The sequence below is a fragment of the Acanthisitta chloris genome, unplaced genomic scaffold (assembly GCF_000695815.1).
Source record: "Acanthisitta chloris isolate BGI_N310 unplaced genomic scaffold, ASM69581v1 scaffold11127, whole genome shotgun sequence".
In the NCBI taxonomy this organism is placed as follows: Eukaryota; Metazoa; Chordata; class Aves; order Passeriformes; family Acanthisittidae; genus Acanthisitta; species Acanthisitta chloris.
The window spans coordinates 241,774-268,824 of NW_008683250.1; the positions used below are offsets into that span (position 1 = coordinate 241,774).

Sequence of the window (27,051 nt, forward strand, 5' to 3'; positions counted from 1 at the left end):
TAATCACATAATCTAGCACTGCCCTAATCCTCTTTTCTTAGAATATCAGGCTATTTGATAGCAAGACATTAAAGATAATAAGTTTAAAAAGTGCTTTGTGAAGAAGTGCCATTTTAAGGTAAAGTATTGTGTTGCAACTGGAATGTTAGAATGGAGTTGATGGACTCTGTATAACAGTTCTCAGAAATGACATCCCATTAACTTCTCCATTATGGGCTTTGGAGAAAGCTTAGTAAAAGGAATAAGAATGATTATCCAACCAAGTAGTCCTCATTACTCAATGGCTGGAAAGTAAAACCACATGTGTAGAAAAAAAAATATTTTGTGATTTGGTTTTTTTTTTTCTCCACAATAACGATTTTTATAGAGTCTTTGTTTACCTGGAGTCAGAAACAATTTGAAATGTTGTTTAGTGAAACCAAGGCAAATTTAGTCATAGATAAACCCAAATTGTGACAAAAGGTTACAGTTAGACTCGTTGTTTCTAACACATGATTTTTGGTAGCATTTCCTCTTTCATACAAAAAGAGAATTGAAGATCACAGCCTTCTTTTCCATTACCAAATACGCTGTTAATGCCTTCAGGCAAGAGCTCTCTCAGGGCTGTAAATTTTCCTCTACATCTCATGTGATACAGTTTCCAAATGCGATTAGCTTTTTAGCACTTTAGTTTTCTAAGATATGATTGAGACAGCAGTAATTTAACTTAGCTTATATTTCTAGTTTTTATTATATTTAAGTCTAGAGAAGATCCTGAGAAGCACTCAGGAGAGAGCACTGTTAATACAATAGCTCATAATCCTCCTGGTCTGGTTCTGCTAGTTAGCCCTGGGACATATGCAAGGTAACTACCCCAATGAAAATGCTGAAGTGGGATGAAGAATCTGTTCTATCAGTAAAAAACCCACCAGAAATCCTAGTACACAGATTAAGAAAAATCAAAACTTGTATCAACAGTAGAGGGCATGTGCTAATACCTGTATTTGCTATTTTGTTTTTTCATGTGATGGTTTCTTTTAATGTTAAAACAGTGACTATGGATATGAACGCCACAGCAATGGCCAGTGTTTACCAGCATTTTGGTATAACCCATCTTCCTTGTCGAAAGACTGCAGCCTTGGACAGAGTTATCTCAACAGCACTGGGTAAGTGGCACAGCACACTTTATTTAACTAGAGCACCCATATGGATTTAACCCAATGACAACTACAGATTCCCTTTACTATAGGTGTCTCTAAGCTGGCTGAAGCCCTTGAGACCTCTTCTTCACTAACTTTGTTAGGGGCACAGTCTGTCACTCCAGATCTTGATCATGTATGGTCCAGACCTTTCTCTGAAAGATGATGACTTAAAGAAACTTGGGGGGAAAACTGTATGGCAGAGGCCAAGTTTCTGAAAATACTCCTCTTGGAATCATGTGGGATCAAGTGAGGCAGAAACTGAGGGAAGAGTTGATGTATATGTGAACTAAAGTGATAGATGGGCACCCAGCCTGAATGCTGATTGTTTCTGGGACACTTGGAAGTCAATGGAAGATGTAGCTTAAGTTAAGATACTGACAGACTTCACATATGATGCTAGTGATTAAAGCAGACAAAGCAACCCAAGCTGTGTTTTGAGGGTTTGTACACTCAAAGATAGGTAAAATTTGCTTTTTGCTTCAACACTCTTACTTTTTTAGTTCTCAAGGGTCACATCTTTAGAAAGACTTGTCTACAACTAATGAGAAGCTGACAGCATGTGAGAAAAGTTGTTAAACGATGCCTAACAGTATAGTAATTGAATACAATTCCATACTGTATGTGCATATAAATTATTTATAGCTTTATATTTCTATAACATGTAACAGATCATATGATTTATGTTTAGGCAATTTATTAATGTATGGTATAAAGGTGTGCCATGCAGGGAAATTATTACATGCCATTAACAACAATATTAACTATTTGTATGTTAGGCACATGAAGAATGCTTGGCTGAGGCAAATGCTAAAATATATTTGGGAATCTGTTACCTTCCAATCTTCTTATTCTAAAGAAGCTTGTTCCCAGTCACCCTTGTTATGCTCCTTGTCAGCATCTTCCACAGATTTCTCTATTCCTTTCCAGATACAGGAAAGTTGTTTCTAATAACTGCACGGATGGTGTGCGAGAACGGTACACAGCAAAGCCACAGAAATGCCCTGGCAAACCTCCCCAGGGCCTCCGCATAATCACATCTGACGGCAAACTGACAGCTGAGCAAGGACACAATGTCACTTTCCTGGTCCAGCTGGAAGAGGTAGGCTCTATTTTTATATTGCATTCCAGGCCCCATGGGTGCATTTGAGGGTGATTCATGCCAGGCAAAGTTTGCAAAGAGGTGAACCAAGAGAGGGTGATATAAAGTCAGTCAGCTCCATGGTGTAGCTGGGTAGAATTTGCTGAAAAATGTAATGGATGATGTGTGGAGATGATGAGGCTGTAAGAATATTGTGATGCATAGGGTAAGAGCTGGGAGAAGTTGATAAAAACTGGGAACTGGTTTAATTTGGGAATTTCGCAGTAAAACTGGAGAGTGCAGGATTGAATTCTAATCCTCACTCTTAACTGTGCTTTTGGCTTCCTGCTGGTTTTGAAACCGAATTTCCATTTTCACTTGCCACTGACTTTCAACCAAAGATGGCTAACAGTAGACGTGCAGATCTGTTCCCATTGCACGAGTTGGTACATATTGTTTAGATGTTTATGGGTGATATCTCAAGATGTCATCAGCATGATGAAGTCTGAAATTGATTGCTAATGTAAAGCAGATTCAGTCTCTAATCAGAACCTCTGTTTTTGTTACATCTGTAGCTTAACTTGGTATTTAATTTTTCTGCTCCCTCCATTTATGAATCCAGAGGAAAAATTTTTAGAATATTTTTGTCTGTTTTTCCTTCTCAGCAATCTTTATCTATATTTAATTGTAGGCGCATAAGTAAGAACATTCACAAAGTAGCAATTTTCTCTTTTTCCCTAATAGAGTTTGATTTCTTTAAACTTTTACCCCTTTTCTTCTGCAACTGGCCAATAAATTCTACAAGAGGAATCCTTTAACACCAGGGGACATTGTACATTCCTTTACAGCTTAGGGCATTTATGGAAATTACTTCTGACCCTCTCCATAGTAAATGTCATCAATGAGGAAAGAGAAGTGATTTTTTATACATCTCTATTATTGATGCTTTCCCCAGCAAACAGGTGTCCTCATTTGTAAAGGCAATAACATACGATAAATCATATCTAACCTGCAGCAGTTGTTTGACCTGAATGTTTTTTTTCTCAAACATATGGTCAGTTTATTTCTGTAGTGACATTGCTACTGTCGGTGCTGTTGTAACAGTGTGAATTTGTAATTTCATCTGGTTAAGTTATTGATTTATACATTTAAAGATGAAGAAGTCCAAAATAAGAACCAAAGTCTCCAGGTTTTTAAAATAAAAAATGTTTAAAGTGTCCATTGCATTGCCTTTCTATTCTTAGCAAAGTTTTAAAACAGATTGGGAGAAGGAGATGCATAGTCTGGGAAGTCAGTCACAAAACTATCAAAGAATTATGCCAGTAGTCAGAGGGAGGTATAATTACCCACAGTCTGGAAAATTTGGGACAAACATCCTGATCTTTCTTCTGTGAGTCTTTCAGCTCACATGTTGTGTAAGAATACCGCAAACAGTCTACCATACAGGATCTGCTGTGAATTGTTCTGTTCATTCTGATCTTTTCTGATAACCCTGCTTCAGCATTCACCAGTCTGTAAGCAATACCTTCTCCAGTATGAGATGGTGTCTTTCTCAGCCTGTGTGTGTCAAGGAGTAGGTAAAGTATGTTTTGATGAGTGAGTCAGCTCCTGAGGAGATCAAAAGGGAGCTCTTCTCTCCATATATCTGATACCGGAGAGGTTAGGAATCACTCTGAGGGCTGAGACAGTATTGATCAACCTCCAGCCGTTCTGATTACTCTCCCTGTTAGATTAATCTTGACTTCCTGCTCCTGGATTTGTCAACATAAAGAGTTTACAGAGCAACCACAAAACTTGTGGGTGAATTTTACCCAGTCTGACAATGACTTTGAGTGAATGTTGCAATGAAAGAAATATTCAACAAAGAATATTTGCCCAGTTATATCAAGCTATAGGAGAGTAAACTCTAGTTATAGCAGCATAATTGTTTATATACCAAAACATTTACCAAATTAACAAACAGTAACAAGAATCACACCACTCACTAGAGAAGTTTAACAACCCAGCAAAAGAACAACCATCCTTTTATAGAATGGATAGTGATTTCACAGAACAATTGAGGTTGAAAGGGTTCTTTGGAGATTTAGTCCAACCCTACTTCTCAAAGGGGAGTTTGTTTCCCTTGCATACAAGGCAGAGGTAACACAAAGCAAGAATTTGCCATTTTCTATGTAGTTTTGCCCTGCCCAGGTATAGAGTATAGTACAATCCATGATGTTCAGTATCCACAAAATCTGTGCCGTTTCATTTTTGCTGAAGGGAAGGCATTAGGCAAGTTAAGAAAGGCCAGGTATGTCACCTTGCATATTTTTCTTCCCAATGGAAGAAAGTGTGTCCTGTTCCACCCTTGCCCCCTGGAGTGGTGGTCAAGATTTTTTAAGTGCTACACTGTGGTGAGGACTCTTCTTTTAGTATGAGTCACAGCTAATAACTTTTAGGGTGTGAAAAAACAATAGTCTTTCCTTATGTTGTCGTCTCTTTGCATCTTAACATCTCCTATATCCCTCTGAGACAGTTTGTTTGAAGCCTTCAGATCTGCCGAGCTGTACCATCCACTGCAGCCTCCTAACTCTCTTTTTTCATTCCTATGTTCCACTTGATCTGCAGGAAAAAGTTAAAAAAAAGGGATGCTGGTGAGCCAGGGTACAAGAGTTTGTTTGAGATTTGTACTCCTGTTATCTTTCTAGGGCTTTCTGCTCCATCTAAGGACTGTAAAGAAGAAGGAACTGCAGAGGCAGGCTCACTGGAGGCCCTGAAAAGTCACTGCATCCCTGTAGAGGGGTGGATTACTATGAGAGTTGGGACAGCCAAATGATAGCAATAAAAACCTGATGTTTTCACTCAGGTGTGGGATTCAGGGGCTGGAATCACAGCATAGCTATTTCTTGTAGAGCCTGTTTGTGCCTGTGGTGGTGCTGAGGGCCGTGACTGTGCATTCTGACAAAAACACAATGTCAGTAAAAGATGCCTGAACATGTATTCAGAAGTGTTCTGCTATTGAAGAAGACGCAAAAGGAAAATAATCACCAAAGTCTGTGTGAGTTGAGGGGGGCCAGGCATCAAAATCAGGAGCACACAGAGCATCACTGATTTCTGAGAGCAGAGATTCTGGCCCAATTTCTCTAATCCTGACTCACATGAAATTTTCCTGTAAAGCATTTATGTCTGGCAGCATATATATATACAAACCCAACAAACAACTCATATTTAAATTATCTGAATCTAAGAATGCTTTCCAAAGTCATTTAACTTTTCCTGTCACCTTTTAGAATTTCTGTATGACTTCCTAAAAACTGTTTGCAAGGTCACCTTGCACTTAGTATCTGTGGTCCCATTATTGGAAAGGTTTGTCCCAGTTAGATCTTCAGTTATAATCATCGTGATATTCTTACTGGGTGACAACAGCCAGGAAGCATCAATATTTCCTTTCCTAACTAGCATGTGTTCCATTTTACAAAGTGTTATGGAAGTGTTTAGTAAGCAGAGCACCATACTTAAGCTGTTAATTTTGCTCTTTAATTTCCATTGAGATAAGCAGAATAGCAACAATGTTATTAAATGACAGCATAGGACAAAACTAGCTATGCTTAAAAGCAAAGTTTTCATTGCCTCAAAATGCTGCCAGTTTAAAGGTTACTCCTTTGCACTGGCCTGGGATGCATGCACAGAGCAGTTCCTCTCTCACTGCAGTGTTCAACAAGTTATTTCTCAGCCAAAACAAACTGAATCCTTACTTTATTTTTGGACAGCAGCAAAAGAAACCCAAGAAACAAAGTTACAGATCCACTTTTCCTACTGAAGTTATTCTACCCAATTTTCTTGACATATTTTTCTTCTCTGTCATAGAAAATAGAGGAATTTTATTAAGTGGGTGTTATTTCTGTGTGCTTTCCTCATCACATGGTCATGTAGGTCTTTTGCCTGTCACAACCACAATTGTTATTTGTATGTTAGAGTTATTTGTATGAACATCAGACACTTGTGCTTGCTGTACTGCTTAAGCAGAGACCCTGAAAGCTGCAGCCTCCAGAGCAATGCTCTTCAACACAATGGCTTTCAAACTTGTTTCATCTGATTGCTCATACATCTTTGCTGAGGAAATGGATGGTAAAGACATTCAGGGCAGGGAGGTTCAGGGCTTTGGCTGTTTCATTACAGATAATTCACAGAGAAACTGCCTCCTCTAATTTATTTTTTGTCATGATAAAATGACAGCCAAAAGTCTTTGACATTCCAGGTCTGCCTCAGTTCTCACTTGACAAAGTCACTCCACTGGGAGTAGATTTTGGCTTGCTTTTAACTGCTTGCTGCTGCTATATGATGTTTGGATTAGACTAATGTGTGGGGAAAGCTCATTTGTTCCTACCCTTCAGGCCACGGGCTAGAATTGAGGCAATTTGAACTCATTGCTGAACTGCACTCTGAGCTCCTTCTGCATGACTTTGAGTAAGAAATTTAAACTTTCTGCTTTTTTATTCCCTCATTTGAAAACAGAGCTTTGCTTTCTCCCTCACACCCTCCATGCCTTTCCTTTATATTCTGAATGCTCGTAAGGCCAGAGAACTCTCTCTTACCATGTGAACATACAAATGAGGCCCTGAATTTCCTAAAGACAGCTATGGCTTTCTGTAATGACAACGTTGATACATGGCTGTACAAGGTACATTTTGTCTCAGGTACATTTAATGAGCTTGGGGATCCAGCTGGGGGGACAATAGCATTAGCATTTTCCACCTCAGCACTATTGTTTGGTGCAATTCAGTATTCAGCTCTGCTGAAGTTTCTGGAAATGAGCTTAGCATTAGGATTATTTTGATTGTTGATGTACTCAAATTAAAGATGCAAAACTAGTAGTGCTTAAAAGCACAGTCTGTATTTTTTGTGGTATCCTACTGTGTTCCCTCTTTTGATATAACAAGTTTGTTAGCAATGATTACAGAAATACAAATCCTTCATCCTAACTTTCAGTGCACATACTGAATCATAGTTGTTTATCTTACTCACACTACATTCCTGCAATAACACACAGACGAAAGATCAGTACATCCCCTCCCCCATACCACTGTCATCTGAATTATAATTGCATTTTCTTTGTTGCTGCTGATGACAAGCTGCTTGGGAGAAATCAGAGCCTTTCATGCATTTTTAAATTCACTGTTGAAATTTCATGAAAATGTATGAAAGCTGACCTCGGCTCCAGGATGACACGCAGCACTACAGCGTTGCAATGCACTCCCAGTCACACAAGTTGAATTACTCTGCGTAATCCTGAGAGGCTGTACTTATTGATTCCTGTGGGGCACAGAAGATCTAGTCCTGTAGACATGGCTCATATATGAGTAGAGCTGGCACAACTGGCAGTCAGGATGAATGGTGTGATCAGGTACAATTAACTGTTGGGTGCTGAAAAATAAGTACATGTGAAAAGTACAGGGTATCTACTCTGGTAAAAAACACCTTTCTGTTCTCTTTCTGATTTGAAAAGGTTGAGCATCTCTCTGAAAGTAGAGATTTACACCGGAAAGCATGTTTTTCAGTACTCAACCAAGTTGGATTTGAATGTCTGTCTAAAATTAGGATTAGGCTCGAAAAGACCTAGACTAAAGGTATCCTATGTGTAGCTATTCAGTTCCAGTGGAAGTATCTCTGATGGATGACTTCTTTTGGTGATAGGAAAATGCCAGAGAGAGAAATGGGTTAATCTAAAGAAAGCACAATGAAATAATCCATGAAAACACTCCAGCAACAGCAGTGTCTGTCCCTTGCAAAGCATAGTTAAATCTATTATCAACATCTCTAAGGAAGATGCATAATTGAAGACTTAAAAATGAAATCTGAAACATGGGAACCAAAATAAAAAATCTTGAACTGTGATTGTTTCATTATTTTAATACTTCAATTTAAATACAGATACTGAAAATCAATAAGGAAAATGCATTATTGCAACTTTCTGGGCAAAATTCAGATGGACTGTTTTAGAGAGAATCCTGCTAGGTGGGTCTCACATCTCACATCCACCAAAATACTGAGAGCTATGTAAAAGTAATCAAAATGTAAAGATATTGTTGCAAACTGTATGGGCTGTTTCTTGATATACCCTGAGGCAGGAAGCTTCACCGAGGTATTTTGTCAAGATGCAGGGAATCATTTGGCATTGGGAGGTAGGAATGGGAAGGGGAGATGGAACAATATTTTATGTTTGCTTGGGAAAACCCCTGTACATTTAGTAAGAAAATCTCTTAGAAAACAGTAAACTTCTGATTTACATTTTAGTAACAAATATTGTATAGGTAGGTAAAGGGCATAATATGGGGCCTTGGAAAACTTGTTTTTAATTCTCAGGGCTTCTTTTCAGACTAAAAGGAGTACCCTTGTTCATAAAGTTCAGCATGTGCCTAAGCCTTTGGCTACACTAAAGCCTTTATCAAGATCGTGCATATTTCATACACCTAGTACAAGGTAAAAAACAGCTATCAAAAGTGCTTTCAGTTTTTCAGGTATTGTAATTGCTTACTGACTAGCTTAGTGTGATTAAAATGTAGGAGCTGAATGTAGAGATATCACCACAAGCAGCCAACTTGGCAATTTTCTCTGTGATGCCTAAGAGCACTGTCATTAAAGACCTCTTACAATGAAGGCCAGAGAGTTTGTCTGAAGATAGCTCAGTCCTGGTTGCATCCAAGTGCTTTGCTGTGGCTGCAGAACTAACATGGGGAGTTTTGTGTCTGCCTTAATTGAGCTGAAAGCTTCAGAAAAACCCTCTCATGTAGTACTGAGCTTGACAAAATGACAAGGAGAAGCTGAAAAAGCAACAGGAGAGGTTTTTGCAAGATATATGCATCAAATTGTAAAACAACCACTTGCAAGTGGCTCTGGAGAGCTGCCGGAGACAGAGACAGCTGGGGTTGGTGTAGCTCAGCTGTGAGCTGTATGGGAAATATTTGATTTTGGCTTACCTGCCTTCTCTTCCTGTCTTACTCTGCCCGTGCTCTTACCTGGCACAGATAAAACATTAGAACAAGTCAAAACACAGTCTCTTTGATTTCCTGACTTTATTCTCCTGCTTCCTAAGCTAGAATTTTAAATGTCAGCTTTTCAAAATGTGGCATTTTCAGAGGAGTGTTATAGCCTGGATCTCACTCAATGGAAAATGTATTTCCAGTTCAAAGAATTTTAAAACAAAACAGGAAAGGCCAAGACAAATGAAAAAGACTGGGGGAACAGCAGCTGAAGCTCTTCTGTAATTAGATTTTCAGTTGTCTCTGTCAGCATCTTTTCTCCCTGGGGAATTTGAAAGAAAAATTGAAATCTAAATCTTGCATGCCTTAGCAATGGCTCCTTTCCCTGGCCGCACTGGTAGATACCGTGGGTTTCATGGCTATGGACAAAATGAAGGCAAGAGAAAAAAAGCATTCATTAGAGCACAAAATTTGACACTTACAGAACAGGGATATTCTAAAATTCTGTGCTCCTTTTCATCTTCCTCTGCTACCTCAAATATGTGGAGGAATATGTTGTGACCTGAAGCAGACCTCGAATATGTTCAGAGATGATAAAGCCAGCAGAGGCACTATGGTGGTGCAGTTTTAATCATGTGAACAAATTTTGTCCCAGCAGTATGACTTCACTGTTCAAAAACTGAATCTTCTTTTCAGTAAGAAAGGATGACTAAAACCCTAGTGGTAATGGACCTAGAGAAACTGGGAGATCATCTAAGAGTACTTCAGAGATCATTGTATTTGGTCTGAGTGTCATGACCCACCTATAGGGGATATGATGTTCATTATCAATTCTCATCAGGCTGAACAAGGACACCAGATCATGTGTCAGAGAACTTTAGGTTTTTTTGTACAGTTGCCATAGCTCCAGTGACCAACCCAATTTTTAAATCCAAAAGGTGTTAGCAAACAAGTTCTTAAATTTATACAATCAACTTGCACAAGAGTGGATAATAACAAGTCCTTAATTTGTATAATACAGAGCAGTAACTTTTCAGTTCCCACAACAGACCTCTTAAAGGTGCTGGCTCAAGCCACAACACACAGCCAAAGGTGCTGGCTTACAAGCCACACCAACCACTATCCACAATCTCCCCACTCCCACAGCAAACTTCAATGAAGAGTATGGGGCTAAAGCATGAGAGCTGTGCTTTGCCCAAACAAAGCATGGGGACAGAGAGACAGAAAAGGGAGAGAGCTAACACAGAAAATCGCCAGTCATTAGGTCCCATGTTGGTTCTGCCATGTGGATATTCTGGAACTGGGGCAAAGCATAAGAGTGGAAGACAAAGAGAGGAAAGACAGAGTGGGAAAAAGAGAGAGAGGGGTCACTATCCACTCCCTTTTATAGGTAGCGTGGTACAGCCTCTGATGTCAATTAGATTTTTTCATGCTGCTCTGTTCACATGTGCACAGCAGCCCTTTGAGCTCTCCTCCAGGAAATGAATCAGGGTGGAGGGGGAGGCTGAGCAGAAGTCTCCAGGTGAAGCAGGAAATTGGCTCAGAACAGTGCTGCTCCACCTCCATAGGGCCCTCTGCTCCAGTCACATCTTACCTGTCATCATAGTCAGAATGTTTGAGACAGAATATGCTCATGTCTGGTCCTCCATACTGAGTCCAGCACTGGACTTGAGATAATATAATCCTCTCTGAAAGGGGTTTAGAGCTGAGGCACTCATGTACATTCAGTTTTGGTGGTGGAAGCATATCCCACTTGCCTTCTGCTGGCTCCATCAAACAGTCAGGAGTGCCCAAAGCACTGCTTCATGTTTGAAACTGCACATCTTTCAAATAGCTCTGGTCAATGAAGGACATATCTCCATACTTATGACCATATCCTGTGTTCTCTTTGTGAGGACTGGCATGATCCTCCTAGTTTGATCCCCTGTGTATCACAGGAGGCCTTGTCTCAGTGATTTGTGTCTCAAAGAAGAATCTAAGAAGAATATAAGGTGTTTAGACTTCTAGTGAGGCATCCAGCGGGGAATTTGCCTTAGAGCTTTGCTGAATGGCAGCCTTAGTAGAGCACCTTTCTTAACTTGGACAATGTTGCTGAAAACTCCAGAGGTTACCGAGTTAATTACTAGCAGAAACTTAGTGAAGAACTACCCATGGGCAACCTGGAGCTGAGTTAGCATACAAACTCCCTGTGTTTCTTTCTAAAAGTATACTCCAATTGGCCTTCTCAGTAATGTCTCAGCACCTCAGGGTTCCTTTGCCCTCATGGGTGCTCTCAGGAGAACAGGAAGTTGCTGCCTTTGCCTTCAAGACACCAGGAGGGAAATTGCATGAGGTATCTGTAGGAGTCCCCAGACAATTGCCTTTATCAAGGGATGTCTTTCCTCTGCCACACCTTCAGTCTGGGTTTCTCCAGAACAAAGCAACACAGTTATTTTTGTCTCATCTATTTGGAAGCAACAGAGCTTCTAGCAGGGTTCCAGGGCAGTGTAACAACTACAACTTCAGTCTATAAAAAGAGACCATCTGGGAAAATTTGTTACTCTTGCCATCTCCAGGTATAGCTCTGCTCCTCCTTTCTGTTCAAGCAAGCCTCCACTATTTTTGCCTTCACAAGTTATAAAATTACTGAAAGAACATGAGGGAAACAAGCCTTCTGTTACAATTCTCCCTCATAGTCACATGCACTCACATTTCACTCTGATGTGGAAGCTTCCCTGATGACAATCATTTACACAGGTACCTTTCATTCCAGTTGGGCATCCAGAGGACTGTTGATCTCCCGAAGGAAAAGAGAAAAAAAATTAAAGGAAACAAACCCAAAGTAAATGAAATGCCCTTTCAGCCAATTTCATGAACTGTCTTCTGTTATTAATTTGCCAGCATTCTTCTGGACAGTGGTCACTACTTCAACTTGCCAGGCTGTGGAGTGAGCTGCTCCATAGCAATAGCCAGTGAATGTGAACATAGACAGCATAAGCATCATGCAGAGCCAGTGAAGGGAACTTCCTAATGGAGTGAGAATGCTTAAAGGTAAGACAAGATAATGCATCATATATGAAGGTGAGGGGATCTGTAGCAGCAATGGTTGTTAGACAGGTCAGTGTAGGTTGTGTAACCCAGGGGAAGGAGCCACATCTCTCAGATCCCTGATGATTAGGTAAGCAGGGCTACAGCACACACCTTGGAGAACACCTCCTTCACAGTGCAGCTGAGACAGCCTCAAAGAGGATCACTTTCTCTCCACTGACAACTGAGCAAACTGATGAAATGACCACCTTTCCTGTGGTAACATCAGACCTCTGGTTGGTCTAGGTCACCTCACTGATCCAGTCTCTCAAAAGAAAAGCAGAACCTATTTTGATCCTTTCTCTGTCACCACAGGGAGACCTCCAGAGATCCCTCATACAGGTGGATTTTGGAGATGGCATTGCTGTGTCGTATGCCAATCTCAGCTCAACAGAAGATGGGATCAAGCATGTCTACCAGAACGTGGGCATATTCCGAGTGACGGTGCTGGTGGAAAACAGCCTGGGTTCTGACAACGCTGTCCTCTATCTGCATGTAACATGTATGTATGTTCATACTTATTGTTAGCTTCAGCTGTCCTCTAAAAAAATTATTACTTGTAGTTAGAGGTGACATTTGGGATTTTGCAGCTGGCTCTAGAATGATGGGTTATGATGACTGTTCGTCTGTCCTCCAGACAGACTGATGATTCCAGACTGAGAGTAATCATGGATCCATTAAGGTTGGAAAAAGCCTCTAAGATCATTGAGTCCAACTGTTACCTTTTGCATTTTAAACCACGTTCCACCTCTAATTTTGGGTAGTCTAGATTGGGACACCTCAAAGGACTGTCCAGCCCTTTGTGAAATGCGCTTTCGTTAGCAAGCTTACACTTCCAGAACAACAAAGGCACCCAGGGATCTTTAATCACTTTTAAAAGCCTTGACTTTGATTTCGTACATGTGTTTTGCCCTCTAATGAAATACATCCACTGCTGGGATGCACCAGTGAATTTCAATCTTTCTGTTGTCATAGGAACTAAAATCATGGTGTTAAATAGTATTGCATGAAAAAAAATATTATCTTCACATTGCTTTTCTTCTGTTCTTTTTAACATTTTTATATTTCAGCTATCTCTGATTTACAACTGAAATTTATCTCAAGTTCTTGGATAAAACCAACAATGTATTCTTTCGTATTTATTCTAGCACATGGTAATGAACCCAGAGGGTCAACCTATTATTGAAGTTTGTAACATTCCTAATGGATTTTGTTTAGGACCATCATTTTCTTTGTAGAGAGGGTTGGGTTTTTTTCATTATTTATGTTTCCAACTGTGCTCCTCTGTGCCAGATTGAGAAAAAAAAGGAAATTTCAAAACATGAAGTTACCTTTACAGAAATACTGCTTGCCCTCTACCAAATTAACTCCACATGTTGTCTAGATAATTTATCACATTCTACATACTTTAACTCTAGTTTTGGAGTTAGCTCATACAGCATGAAAGTAGTTCATGGGGAAGAGGGCAGCTTTTAAATGGTGCACTCTAATATCAACAGATGTAAGCAGTGGGAGATATGGCTGTGGGAGGTATGATTTTTATGAGGGAGCACTAGAGAAGCAGGAGCAAATATCACCCTGAATGGCTTCCTTAAAAAATACCTTGAGTTGGCTTGTGTATAGCCTTCACTCACTTGTAGTGTCTCTCTGCTCTATAGCTGTTCTAATTCTTTTTCTTGAGACATTGAAGGCTTATGGACCATTTTGGTTGTTTAAGCAGGACAAGAAATAAAGAATATTCAGACTCATTTGTGTGACTTAGCAGCTGATAGTGTATGTCTCTGTGTTTTGTGTAGATAATGCCAGCACAGGACTTAAACACTGAGTGATCATTGAAGTCAGGCCCAGATTATATGTGCCAGACTCCCTGGGAAAGTGACAGCTCTAAGGGATGTGTCTCACCTTTATCTACATGACAAGAATTAGGGACTTCAGAACAGGTTACAAATGAGCATGATACCACTTAGACTTGAAATAGACTTGCTGAGGACAGAGATGTACAGTAAATCCAGCCCCATCCAGAGTCTAACACCCTGATCCACAAAAGCTTCTAAATCCTATTTGAATACTTCCATTGCCACTCACCTTTCCACTGAGTATTCTGCTTGGGGTGTTTGAGCCTGGCCTTTGGGAAGTTTTGTAAAAATACCTGTCCTTAAAATAGGCACACATGCTGTATTGCTAAGATCCACAGAAAAGCAGTGTGTAGCCTGAACACCCAGAATTTTAGGAAGGGCTACAAACTGGATGATCCCTAGTTACAGGGTTAATACATGAGTGTGTGCAGCCAGATCTGGGCATCCCAGCACCCTTTGCCACCCAGGGCCATCAGTCTTGCTGAGAGGAAAGCTGCAGGCACTGAGTCTCTGTGCTTGTGACTCAAAGAACAAAATTTTCATCCCGTGCCCTCCTCATCCTGCTGCAGCCATGTGGCCAGTGCACCAGGAGCAGTACCTTTGCTGCAGTTGGTACAGAGATCAAGAAATTCCTTTTATTGTGGGACAGGAGCGTTTTGGTTGGATAGACAGTAAATTGTATATGAACTGCTTCTCCAGCCAACAGGCTGTCCCTAAGCTATCCTGACACGTCAAAAGTTTCTCCTAGAAAGTTAGTTATGCATTTGCCTGAATGCTTCAGAATAACATCACCTGCCCACCTGAACCTTTTGAGAAGTTTCTCCCTTTCTGTTGACTGGGACTTGTACACAGTTGGATTTTTTCCTGAGGCAGGTGAAGGTCTGTAGCCTCCATGACCCTGCATGAAGCTCAGAAATTAATTTTCTTGAATCCTTTTCAAACTTACCCGGGATAAAGCAGTCTCCTACCAGGCTGAGGGCCTATCCAGAGTGAGCTATCCCCATCTGCTGGCCAGATAACAATTCAGCATTTCAGCCACCTTGACCCACCTGCTACATGCTCAGAAATAGGCAGAATTGGTTTGCTTGAGCCATTTTTTCATGTTCTTTCCTAGCCAGCATATGGTGAAGGTCCATGGAGGTGCTGGGTGCTCTCTGCTGTGCAGGATCATTTGAGATTTATTCAGAGCAGCAATGCAGTTATGTTGGAATATGTTAGACTTTTCATGGGCTCCATCATCCCAGCTGTCACTGCAGCCAGTGTTAGGAAATTTATTCCTCTGCAGGGCTGTGCTGCTGACACTGGGCATTCTACAAACATCCCAAAGGATACTGGAGCTGCAAAATATTTAGCCTGGGAAATTGCTGGTTTTCAGATGTCAGTGCCTTCCTGAAAGCAGGCACAGCCTGGTCATGGAAATGGATTTGAGCTGGGAAATGCATTAAAATCATAAGGGTGAAATTGTGGCCTCTCATGAGTTTTCAAGAGTGGTGACTGTTGCTTATAAAAGAGAAAAATGAGCCATGGTCTGATCTATAGCAGGCTTTGCTTAGTCTGATCATGGATAACTGCTTCAGGCTAAGAAGTGGCTGTGTCTACAGCCCAGAGAAGGCTGCACTTCAATAATAAATCAGGAACACTGGTCCTTATTCTGCAATTGTTTATGCAGTCTGATTTAGGAGACTTTTTTTTTGCTCTCTGTGACTGTGTGCTAGACAGGATGCTTGTTCCTTGGTGTGTGGTGTTTCTTTAGATTGAATAGCAAGGTCTAAGTGGTGATACCTGCGTGGGATATATCTCGAAAGATCCTCCCCTGAAATATATAAAATCCTCTAGCAATGTACCTGAAGTCCATATGAACAATGGAACCAATCCCTCTAGGCGGTGGTCTCTGGTTCTCATCACTGGGGAACTTGCAGATGTAGGATGTGTAGATGTGGCTTTAATTTGATTAAGGAACCCATGTCCCCATGTCATCTGGGGTTTCTTTCTTTTTCTTTCTCTGTCACTCAGGACAATTGCTTTGCTCTCTTAGTGAATAGTCAGAACACATTTTAAAAAATAATCTATAGGACAAGAGTTAACAACAAAGGCCCATTGGTCTCCAGAAGATGGGAAATGTGTAACCCTGGGCATAATGTCACTTGTCGAATGAATTATGTTCTGTTTATCCTGAAGAAGTAAAAGAGTTTATTGATGAAAAAGAGTGAGTATAAGGTAACATTAAAATGCAGGCACTCAGTGAATGGCTGCCTTCAGATAGAGTTTCTGCTGAAGTTCACCAAATCATAGCAGTTTTCATCAGCAGAGATGCTTCATGTCCCCTGAAGCCATTTGTCCTCCACATTCTTATCTCTTCCTGGTGGAGGCCATAGTTACACAGCAGGGCTCTGCCCCTATTGTTTAAGTCATGTTTAAGCTCCTGCCTGTATGACATTCATACAGTAGAGAATCCAGGTTTTTCAGCTCCAGGTTCAGGGGTCGTTCCTGTTCTCTGAGGAACAGATTTAAGCCTACCTCTCTAGAAATACTACCAAGCCAAAACATTCTGTCATGTCCCACAGTGATTTAGAAGACTTTTCTTCCCTAAACCAAGGTATATCCTTCTCCTCCATGCTGACATTTCAGATGGAGGGAGGACTCATCTGCTGCTTCTGTCTCTGCAGGCCCCTTGGAACATGTTCACTTATCTCTACCCTTTGTCACAACGAAGAACAAGGAGATCAATGCCACGGCAGTATTGTGGCCAAGCCAAGTGGGAACACTTACTTATGTCTGGTGGTTTGGGAACAACACAGAGGTTTGTATTCCTGATTGGCTGAAATCAAAATATCCTGGAGGAGCAATTTGAGTGAAGAGGGAGGGGAAGAGGGATCTGGGAATGTTTCTATGTAGTCACATATGCAAGAAAATTCGAAACCAAAGACCAAGATGCTAATGGTTCTTTGAGGCACCAACACTGAAATGTAAGTAGTGCTTTGTGTTTGTGACTGTTACTTATCTGTAGAGTTCACTGCTAATTCATGCAAGTTGCCAATGGCTTTCTTCCTGCATTGCATCCAAGGTGAACATAGTTAACCAGAATCTGGAAGAGTTTCTAGTATGTTTTTCTTCACCCTGCCTTCTTCAGCAACAAGAAAAAAAAACATAGGGGTTTTGGTGGTTTTTTGTTTTAGGAAAATAACCTTTCAATCTGAAGCTGCTTTTATATCTGGAACTGACTTTACATAGCCCTAGAGTTTAAACCTCACTTCTCTGGTGACTAACAAGGGAAGAGACTGCCATCAGTTCTGTGTCTTCCCTTAAATATGCTGAACCCAAACCTGAGCCCCCATACTCTATGCTAAACCACATGTGCAAAAAGGCCTTATTATCATGTGCTACAGGTGGATGAAATGGTTCCCAATACACCTCCCTGCCTCTGGGCTCTGCTCAGATATGAGGGCATCATCTGTCGTGTTCTGCTGCCTCTTTGTGGCTGAAGTACCCAGAAACCCTAATTAATTTCCAAAAGGAGAGCTATGCATGGATTTTATAGAGCCAACAGGGACCTTCATAGGCACACATGGTTATCTTCTGTATAAAGCAGGTTGGAGAGTTTCATCAGTACATTCTGTTCTATTTAACTCTTTGTGATTAAGGCAGAACCTGACTTTTTGTTGTTTTGCGCTAATACTTTCCTTCAGATGGTGGAGAATTCTCTGCTTCTCCTTCTGGCCCTCTCCCCCAACTGTTTTCCAGCAGCTAATTATCCTGAGCTTTGAACACATGCACTGTGTTTGTAGTCTGAATTTATCTAGTCTCCATTTCAAGCTGTTGGATCTTGTTATGCCTTTGTGTGTAGATTAAAGAACTCTCTGTACTATCAGCAATCATCTCCCCCTAGAGGTACTTACAGGCTGTGATTGTCACCTTTTAACCTTCCCTCTGATCTCCTAAGCTCGTAAGTGATCAGAGTTGGTCTAATTCTGTTCTCATTGAAGTGAGAGTTTTACTACAGACTACAATGGCAACAGTTTGACTTAACACTGGGTGCTTTGAAGATCTCACCCAGAGTTCATTAATAAGTGAAAACAGAAGGTAGGGCAGACTCTGCTGAAAGAGGACACAACTCATGGATAAACCAGTGGCATAGTGAAGCAAGCTAAGGGAATCTGTGTCCTCTCTAAGCAGGATGGTGCCATCACTTACAATGTCTCCATGTCTAAGGATAACATGGGACAACAATGAGAAATCTTAATTTGACTCCTGGTTCTGTGACAACCTCCTTGAGTCACCTTAAACAAGCCACTTAAACTAGATCTGAGAAAGGAGTGTGGCACCTGAGCATGATCTTGCAGGCCCTTATATTAGGGTCTGGGTCACTCTGGAGAGTGAGCAAAGATAGGCATTGTAACATGGGATCTAAAACAAACAACATGCTAAGCAGAAAGGAAATACTGGAATCTTAAAATTTACTTCCTTTGGAAACTGTAGGTATGTTACTTTGAGCTTCAGGAGGACATCCCCATTTGGATTCCTGTGTCCTCTCTAGAAATGTGGTTTTCATGTCACAGGACCCCTCCTAAGTCTTAAGTTTCCAACCTGGAACTAACTCCCCAAAGCTTCCCAATATGCTTGAGAGCCAAACTTATTTTGGCTTTTCCTTTCCAGCCAAATTAACATATTTTCACCTTTTTTTGCAGCCACTGATCACATTGGAAGGGAGCATCACATTTACATTTTCTGTGGAAGGGATGAACAGCATCACTGTTCAGGAGGAAACACAACAGGACACAAAGACTATTGCAGTGTATGGTGAGTTCCTCCCCCTTCATTTCACATAGGATTCTCCATAGTCAATAGCTAGAGAGCCAGGTTAGCTGGCAGCAACAAGAGGTCTTTATTTCAGGATGCTTTGAGTGAGATTATAAATTCAGTTCCAGTGTTTTATCAGTTCATCATTTCTCTGAAGGCCACTGACTGACATTAGTCCAGACTGACTATTGCAGTGTATGGTGAGTTCCTCCCCCTTCATTTCACATAGGATTCTCCATAGTCAATAGCTAGAGAGCCAGGTTAGCTGGCAGCAACAAGAGGTCTTTATTTCAGGATGCTTTGAGTGAGATTATAAATTCAGTTCCAGTGTTTTATCAGTTCATCATTTCTCTGAAGGCCACTGACTGACATTAGTCCAGACTGACATGATTGCAGAACATTGATCTCCTTCCCAGAGCCCTAATAATCCTGTATGATTGTCAAAATGTTAGTTCATTTTGCAGGGTGGTTTTCCCTCTTCTTGGCCAGCAGAGGCCTCTTAGCTCACACAAAAGCTGCTCAGCTTGAAAGATAAATCAATGCCATGTACTGCAGTTGTGCACAGAAATCTGTACTGATTTGACATTGTACTCATGCCTCAGAAGTAGTTAGGGCACACAAATACTGTATAGTGTAGATGGAGCCTAAGAACCACTGGGAATCCCAGTTTTAGCTGTTTATACTAAGCACATGGTCATAGTGATCAATGTGACCACATATACTAACAGCAACAGAGATTAAACACATTTTCCAAGGCTAGTTCCCTCCCCACATTTATCCCTGTCCCCTTCCAGTTAAGATTTATAGTGTTTGGGGCATGTCTATGAGAGTACAATCACAGGGCTTGCCTGCTCCAGAAGACAAGATGAAGGTAGCATTTCACTTACATTCCAACACAGCTCCCTTTGCAGTGCTATTCATCCACTCAAGTAAGGGTTGATCACCTTTTTCAGTTCCGAGACACTTGAAGTCGTGAATTGCTCAGATTCTCCAAATCTCTCAGTGAGTCTCTCAGACACACTGCTGGATTCTCTGACACTCTGTGCATCATTTGCAGATTGATTAAGCAAAATATAAGCTGCAGTAGGTTTCTCTAGGTTCTGACCCCTCATTTGGAACTAAGGCATTTCACAGTCTTTATTTGCCACCATGTCATTGTATCTGCAGAGAAATTTCAGTCCCTGAGGTTATCATTCTCTCCGAATCTTGATGACTACAACCCAGATATCCCAGAGTGGAGGAGGGACATCAGTAAAGTAGTGAAGAGAGCTCTGGTTGAGGTAAGCTATGTGCATAACCTGTGTTACAATGGGTCTAATTTCTGCTTTGTTCCATCATTGGGACTGGATCAGCTGTTCTCTTGAGGTGTCTCTTTGTTTCTACCAACTAGTGAAAGAGTTTGAGGCCAGCATCCTAAATTTTAGACAGGTGAAATTTTCTCATCCTATGACAACCTGCTGCTCAGAGTCAGCCTTCAGTGTAAAGTAGCACTATTCTAACAGAATTACAAATATGCTGTAGAAAATTTATGAGACCAAAAAGAAAACAATTTTTACTACATAGAAGAGCACCAAAGTATGTGCTATATTGTCTTTCATATAGCATGAGGCTCACAGGTTAGGACTGGAAGCTGGTTTTCCCATCAACACTATAGAGAAGCTCTGAAGTACCTTCTCTAAGTGTGGAACAGAATGTAATAAAAAGTCTAGAAAAACACTATGCATTAATCAGGTGCATGCAAACTTGGCTGGATTGCATCTGAGATTTTTTTCTGAGATTCCTCAAAAGACAGGATGAGAGGAGGAAAAGGGAAAAAAAAGAGCATTTTTCAGGACCTTGTTTTTCTGACATATTTATGTCTGTATCAAGTATTCAAGGATCCATTTATCCTCAGGATGAATTTTCAGAATATAAACAACTCAATAAAACAAAATCAAACCATAAAAATAGAAGAATTATAAAACCACAGTACCAAGGCTACATTCCAAAAGCAGAGCAGCGAAAACACAAAGTCTTTTTGTTGTTTGGGTAAAAAGAAAAATTATTAAATTAATAGCTAATTATCCCCCTTTATATAGCTAAATGATTCACCTTAAACAAGCCTCTGTGAGAAGTTCCTGTAAAAATTAAAGATAAACCCAATAGATTTCTATGGCAATTAAGTAAACTGTATAAAAATGAGTTGAATAACTAAATAATTCAAAACGAAATTATAGCTGTGCTATAGAATTTTTATGAACTTTTATTTAAAGTATTGCATTCTTATTACAGAATACCATAGGCTTGGATAAAAATTCTGCACATGAAATTATAGCACTCTACTGAAATCTGATCTTCTCTCTAAGGATAATTTCATATTATAACAAAATATCCTATTTTGTGTTATGATCATAATTATTTGCTCACATCATTGATTTTCTGAGTCCTGTCTCCCACTTTTGATGAAGACAAGAAGAATGAACTGAGTAGATCAGCCAAGCACTTCCAGAAACGCAAAAAAATCATTCCCAGCCTCTGAAAATTAAAGCTTTCCATTAACTGGTCATATTGTGTCTTTTTCTTGACATCTTAAAGCAACCTGTTAGGTAAGCATAAATAATGCAAGTCCTGGCTTTGCAGAATACTCAGAAAGAATATGAGGCCTTTATACGTTTATAGGGGGTTTTTCCTAAATTTACATTAAAAACAAACAAAAAAAAAGGGCAACAAAGCCATGTGCTTTGCCTTCGTGTGTGTTGGAGGAGGGTTTCCTTTTCATACCTCCACAGGGCTTTCCCTGGACTGTCAGCAGTCATGCTTGGGTTATCCACAGAATTAGCTCAGGAAATGGTGATTTATAATCAGTTTTGCTGACTCCTTCTCCTCGATCCACCATTTCCTTCAATGAGCACCTCTTTCAAGTGTTTGCTCCTGAATTACTAAGGAGAAGAATTCATGAGATTTATGTCCAATGAATGTATGAGAGACTTGTGAGTCCTTACTGCAGGGGAATCTCTGCAGTGCATCCAGTTGCTGTGGCCTGTCCTTATATCTGAGGATGCATTTATTTTTTCCCCCTTTGAAAGTGACCTGCTAAATTCAGCACTTGAAAACTTAGGTTTAAATTAAAACCTTTATATTTAAGTGCATTTGCTGGAGAATTCACAACACAAAGCGGCAGTTGATGAAGATTCATCAAATTATGTTTCTCCTTCTTTTGGATACCAAAACTTCCTCAGGGCCAAACTAGGTCCTTTTCTGGATGATAACTCCAGAATCTGATTGTGTAGTATCATGATAACATCAGCTCAAACTCATGACCAGAAATGACCCTGATAGTGATGCCTGTGAGGTACTTTTTTCTGAACTTTGGCTAATGGGCCAAAATTTAAGTTCTATCTTAAGATTTTCAGCCAACAAGACAAAAAATGTAGGTGTGGATGTGTTTGGCTTTGGGGACTCAAACATGTTTCATCATCTTCTCACTCCCTGAGTTTCCATAAGGCTTTTAAGATATTTTGGCTAATCGTACCTCGAGAGTGCAATTCTGCACGTACCTTGCCCTTTAATGTGTGTCTTATTACCATTGACTAAATGTAGAACCTCATGGGCTTGGGATAGTTATATAACCTTAAAATGGCTAAATTCAGACAAAACAAATCATACCATATGCAACTGTAATTTAAGAGCCCCTTTTAGTATGTCTGATTATCATTATTGCTTTAGGACCCTGAAAATTTTACTGAAGAACATGGTGAAATATCTTAGATCAGGAAATTACTACTCCCTGACTTTTTACTTGCAGTGGATTTTAACAAAATTCTCTCCGCTGGAACAAATATACCCTACAGCATTTGTATAAGTACTATGATGCCTTTGCAAAGAGGCTCTCAGTATTCAGTACCATCCCCACTCTTTATCTGTCCATTATTTGTCTGTGTATCAGGCGACAGGTATTTCCAGCAAGCACGTTCTGGTCGCAGTGCTGCCTGGTCTGCCCACATCTGCTGAACTCTTCATTTTACCTTATCAAGATGCCACAGGAGGAAAAAAAAGAACAGCAGCAGACCTAGAGCAGGTATTGTGTCCATTACTTGGAGAGCGTATGTTTATGCATTTGTGTGTATCTATATCTCTACATGTATATGGGATTTCCAATCCTGGTTAGAACCAATAATTATGGTAGAAATGCATCTGATTCACTAGGGTATATGCTACATACACTTTGGTTGTGGGTTTTTTGTTTGATTGGGTTTTTTGGGGGCTTTTTTTGTTTGTTTGGTGGTTGTTGTTGTTTTTTCTTCCCAACACTGGAAACAGACTTTGGAGCTGTATTTAGAAGTTTAGACCCCTAAGTGTGTTAATTTGGTATAAATTTGTATGATGTCATGTCTCTCCCTTAGAAATCCTGTTCTACTTGATGCAAGCAGGAAGAATGCAGGAAGGATTTGGGGTGATAAACCTGAAGAGTTCAGAACTTCATTAATTTAAGGCACAGGGATGGGGTTGGAAAATCTGCCTGCACTCTTCATGATGCTGGCAGAGGGCTTGAGCCACTATGGATTATTTTCTCTGTACAAGGCCAAAACAGGTTCTGGCAACTGAAGGGATATATCTCCATGCAGACCCAAAAGGTCGTACCCACCAGGTAGCATGATTGTAACTAGAAGATGAAACACTATGTTGGGCAAAAATCCTGAAATGTCATGAATCATAGAATTGTTAAGGTTGGAAAAGACCTCTAAGATCATAGAGTTCAATGATAACCTAACAGCACTATGTTCACCACTACACTATGTCTCCATGTTCCATAGCTCCTTTGATATCTCTCAACTTATTACTTCAGATTCCAGGGACAAAGATGACTATCCCTGAGGGAAGCACTGATTCTCCATACAGCACATCCCATGGCTCAAGCCTTGTTAACTTAGCTGTGGGCTTCAGTCCACTGAGTCACCTATATTCTTAAGCTTTCCCTTGCTCAGCATCCTTACCTGTCATCTTTTTTTTGACAAATCACTTTCCTCTGCAATTTTCACCACCCATGTAATAAACAAAAAATATGGAGATTTACTGCTCTGAAAATCTTACCTCCTTTTTCTCTTTCATCCCCTTTCTTCTTTCCTCCTTCATAAATTGGCAAGGAAGCCAGTCCATAAACCTTCAAATTTACATCTGACCCAGCTCCCATCTGGCACTCAGAAGCTTACTCTATTTTTCCCTCCTGTAAAAATGGAGTCTTTGTGGCTGTGGAGAAAGGAAGCCTTGGCAGTGCTCTTATGACCCTTTTTATGGACAAGAGGAAATGTAATTTTCAGCATAACTCCATCTACTTCTCTGGCATCCTGCAGGGTCCAAATGGTAACCTTTGGAGGAGAAAGAAACTATTTGCCATTTTCAGCCAGTTGTTTTGTGTGAGGAAGTATCTGCCCTGCTCCATTCAGGATGGGCAGAATGTTTTTTCTTACTAGTCTGTGGGTACTGCATTGCCCTTTCTTACTACTCTAGTAGAAAATGATATTGTTTTCGGTGAGAGATGCTTAAGTGCCACAAAAGGTGTCTCTGCCCTCAGCTCCATAGCATATTCTGATACTGTTCCTGTTTTGTCATGCATTTTGCCTGTGATCCTTCGCTATCCCTTTTCCAAAGTATTTCAGAGCTCATTCAACAGCCTCTCCCTGCACCTAAACTTGCCTGTGATACTTTCCAAAGTATTTCAGAGTTCATTCAACAGCCTCTCCCTGCACCTAAAATCCCTGGGATGAGTACTGGGAGCAGATGTTTTTGATGACTGCAGCTTAAGTTGCTTCTGAGATACTTATGATGTATAACATTCTTCTCTGGTAGCAATAGGAATCTGTTTTGTGTTCATGAGCAGGGAACAAAGTATTCAAAGGCACATAAGCGAGTTTGTGTGTTTGCAGATGCACACCCAAAGGAGTTATAGTTCAGAATTATTTTTTAGCATTTGAAAGAGAAACTTCAAAGTATACAGGAATAAAATGGAAATAGTTTGCACAAACACTGCAATGGAACAAGGTTCCATAAGGAAGTAATTAATTATATAGATTCCTTTTTTCATGGTGTCATATCACGCATGGAAGCTTCTCTCCAAACATGAGACATAGCCTCTCCAGAGACACAGTGACAAATAGTTACTTTCCCAGGAAAACCTCCAGTCATAATAGACCAGGTGGAAAAGAGTTACAGAAACTAATGTTTCTATTCTGTAAAAGCTCTTGTTTCAGTGCCCAAGGGAGGGAAAACCTAACTCATTCTCGAAATCAAAAGCTCATGAAACAGAGTGAAATACAACAGGATGGGTGTGCTCTAACCCTCTCCTCCTCCTCCCCTCTTTGACAGAGCATCCTAAAGTCAGCATGTACACTTGAGGTCATATGACAGATGTGGTGATGCAACCCTAAATCCACCATATTCACATGCCAGGTGTCAGAACAGTAGGGCCAGGGACACTCTGTGATCCTGATGCTCTGCTCAACCTGTGCTTGAAAGGGAGAAGCCATGTAGATCATGTGGGTGGTGCATGCTAACTTTTGTTAGCTAAAGCAAGCAAGGCTAAGGACGGCTGATGGAGTGGGAAGAAGGGAGAAGCAACAGAAATAGTAACTGAAGAGGGAATTCAAACTGCATCTCCCCACATGAAGCTCCTAAAGTTGCTGCAGGCCATGTCTGTCAGAGCACCTGTGAGGTTTTTGGGCAACTTGCTTAACTGAGCTTTATTGCATCACCTGAGCTAGACCATTGTTCGGCCATGGGTAACAATAAAGGGTATATGTAGTTTCATAGACTTTCACATTTACCAGTAAATCTGGTAAATTTATGTATCTAATGATATGATGGGTTTACTTTTTTTGCTGTTTCCCCTTGAGGTGGATTAAGCTGGTCTGTTTTTATCTGGTACATATTCATCTGGCTTTGCAACCATACCTTTAGGTCTCTGTCCAGTCACTCTATGGTCTCTAGGTACATAATTCCCATTGACTTCAGAGGCAGTTAGATGTCCACTGTCTCTTGAAAATCTGTGTCTTAGTTTTCCATTTGTTAAGGTCAATAATCCTCCTCTTTGCTACTCATATTTTGTGAGTCTAAACACAGTAAGCCATGAATTTTGGGGTACAGTAACAGTGGGACTGTGGTAGTGCACCACACCTGACAAATACACTTTTCCACTAGGGTGGTGCATTTGTGTCTCATGCTCATGTTGAGACTGTGGTTAGATGGTAGATGTCATTTTCTCCTTGACTTGATGTACCACTTTCCTTCAAGTGTCCCAAATTATTTTTTGTGTACACACAGTACCAATTACTGTCACATCTGTTTGCACACTACATTTAAAAATGTGAACTCTGCATTCCTGGTATTTTCCATGAGAGTCCAAAGTACCTTTAAAAAAGTTTAACTGCTCTTGACAGCTGAAAAAACCTGCTACATATGAGTCTGGGGTGATTTTCTCAATGTGCAACATGGGGCAATTCGAGCTAATACATAAATACAAAAAACGTGCTTGATTCTGTAGTCAGTGCAAACTTCTTCTTCACAGCTTCCTAAAAAATCAAAAGGCCTTTTCATCCTGCAAAATCCTAAAACACATTCACAAAATATTGTATTTATGACCAGAATGTTGCGACATTCTTTTTTTTTTTTTCTTCAATAAAATTGGGTCACTTGGTTCCCCTGCTTTATTTCACAGTAACAGAGGATAGACTACCACCCTGCTTAAAAATGTAGAAATAATTAGCAGGTATAAAATGCTGCTGTTTGTTTTGCATGCTGTGATCACAACACCACTAAAATATCCAAATCTTGCAAAAAAAGCCACACAGAATTGCTATTGGCCACTTAGGCTATCATGCAGTTGTTATACCATCTTCATGAATGGGTTGGTTAATGTGATGGTTACAGAATTCATATCTGCCACTCCAAAAGCACCAAATTCTCTCTCTTCAGTAAATGGAAAATCTCTAATTAGCAACATTTCAAGAAATTTTTGGGCAATTTTTAGCACTAATCCAGTTCATAATGAATGCTTGGTAGGAGAATATTCTACTTACAATTCAGTAGAGGGCAGTGATGCAAATACACAGATACAATTACTCAATTTACTTCAGTGTTTG

The 27,051-nt window shown here is 40.3% G+C and overlaps 1 protein-coding gene across 1 annotated transcript in view; it reads left to right on the forward strand.

The window, feature by feature from the left end:
- SORCS1 (sortilin-related VPS10 domain containing receptor 1) overlaps positions 1-27,051 on the forward strand; it is a gene marked incomplete at its 5' end in the record, with an annotated part of 199,449 nt that overhangs the window by 157,659 nt on the left and 14,739 nt on the right. The window contains 8 exons of the mRNA XM_009078866.1: positions 1,032-1,145; positions 2,109-2,280; positions 12,600-12,786; positions 16,807-16,940; positions 18,826-18,937; positions 20,105-20,217; positions 22,863-22,994; positions 23,663-23,670. Coding sequence (XP_009077114.1) covers positions 1,032-1,145; positions 2,109-2,280; positions 12,600-12,786; positions 16,807-16,940; positions 18,826-18,937; positions 20,105-20,217; positions 22,863-22,994; positions 23,663-23,670 — 972 coding nt within the window. The remainder of the gene's footprint in view (positions 1-1,031; positions 1,146-2,108; positions 2,281-12,599; positions 12,787-16,806; positions 16,941-18,825; positions 18,938-20,104; positions 20,218-22,862; positions 22,995-23,662; positions 23,671-27,051) is intronic.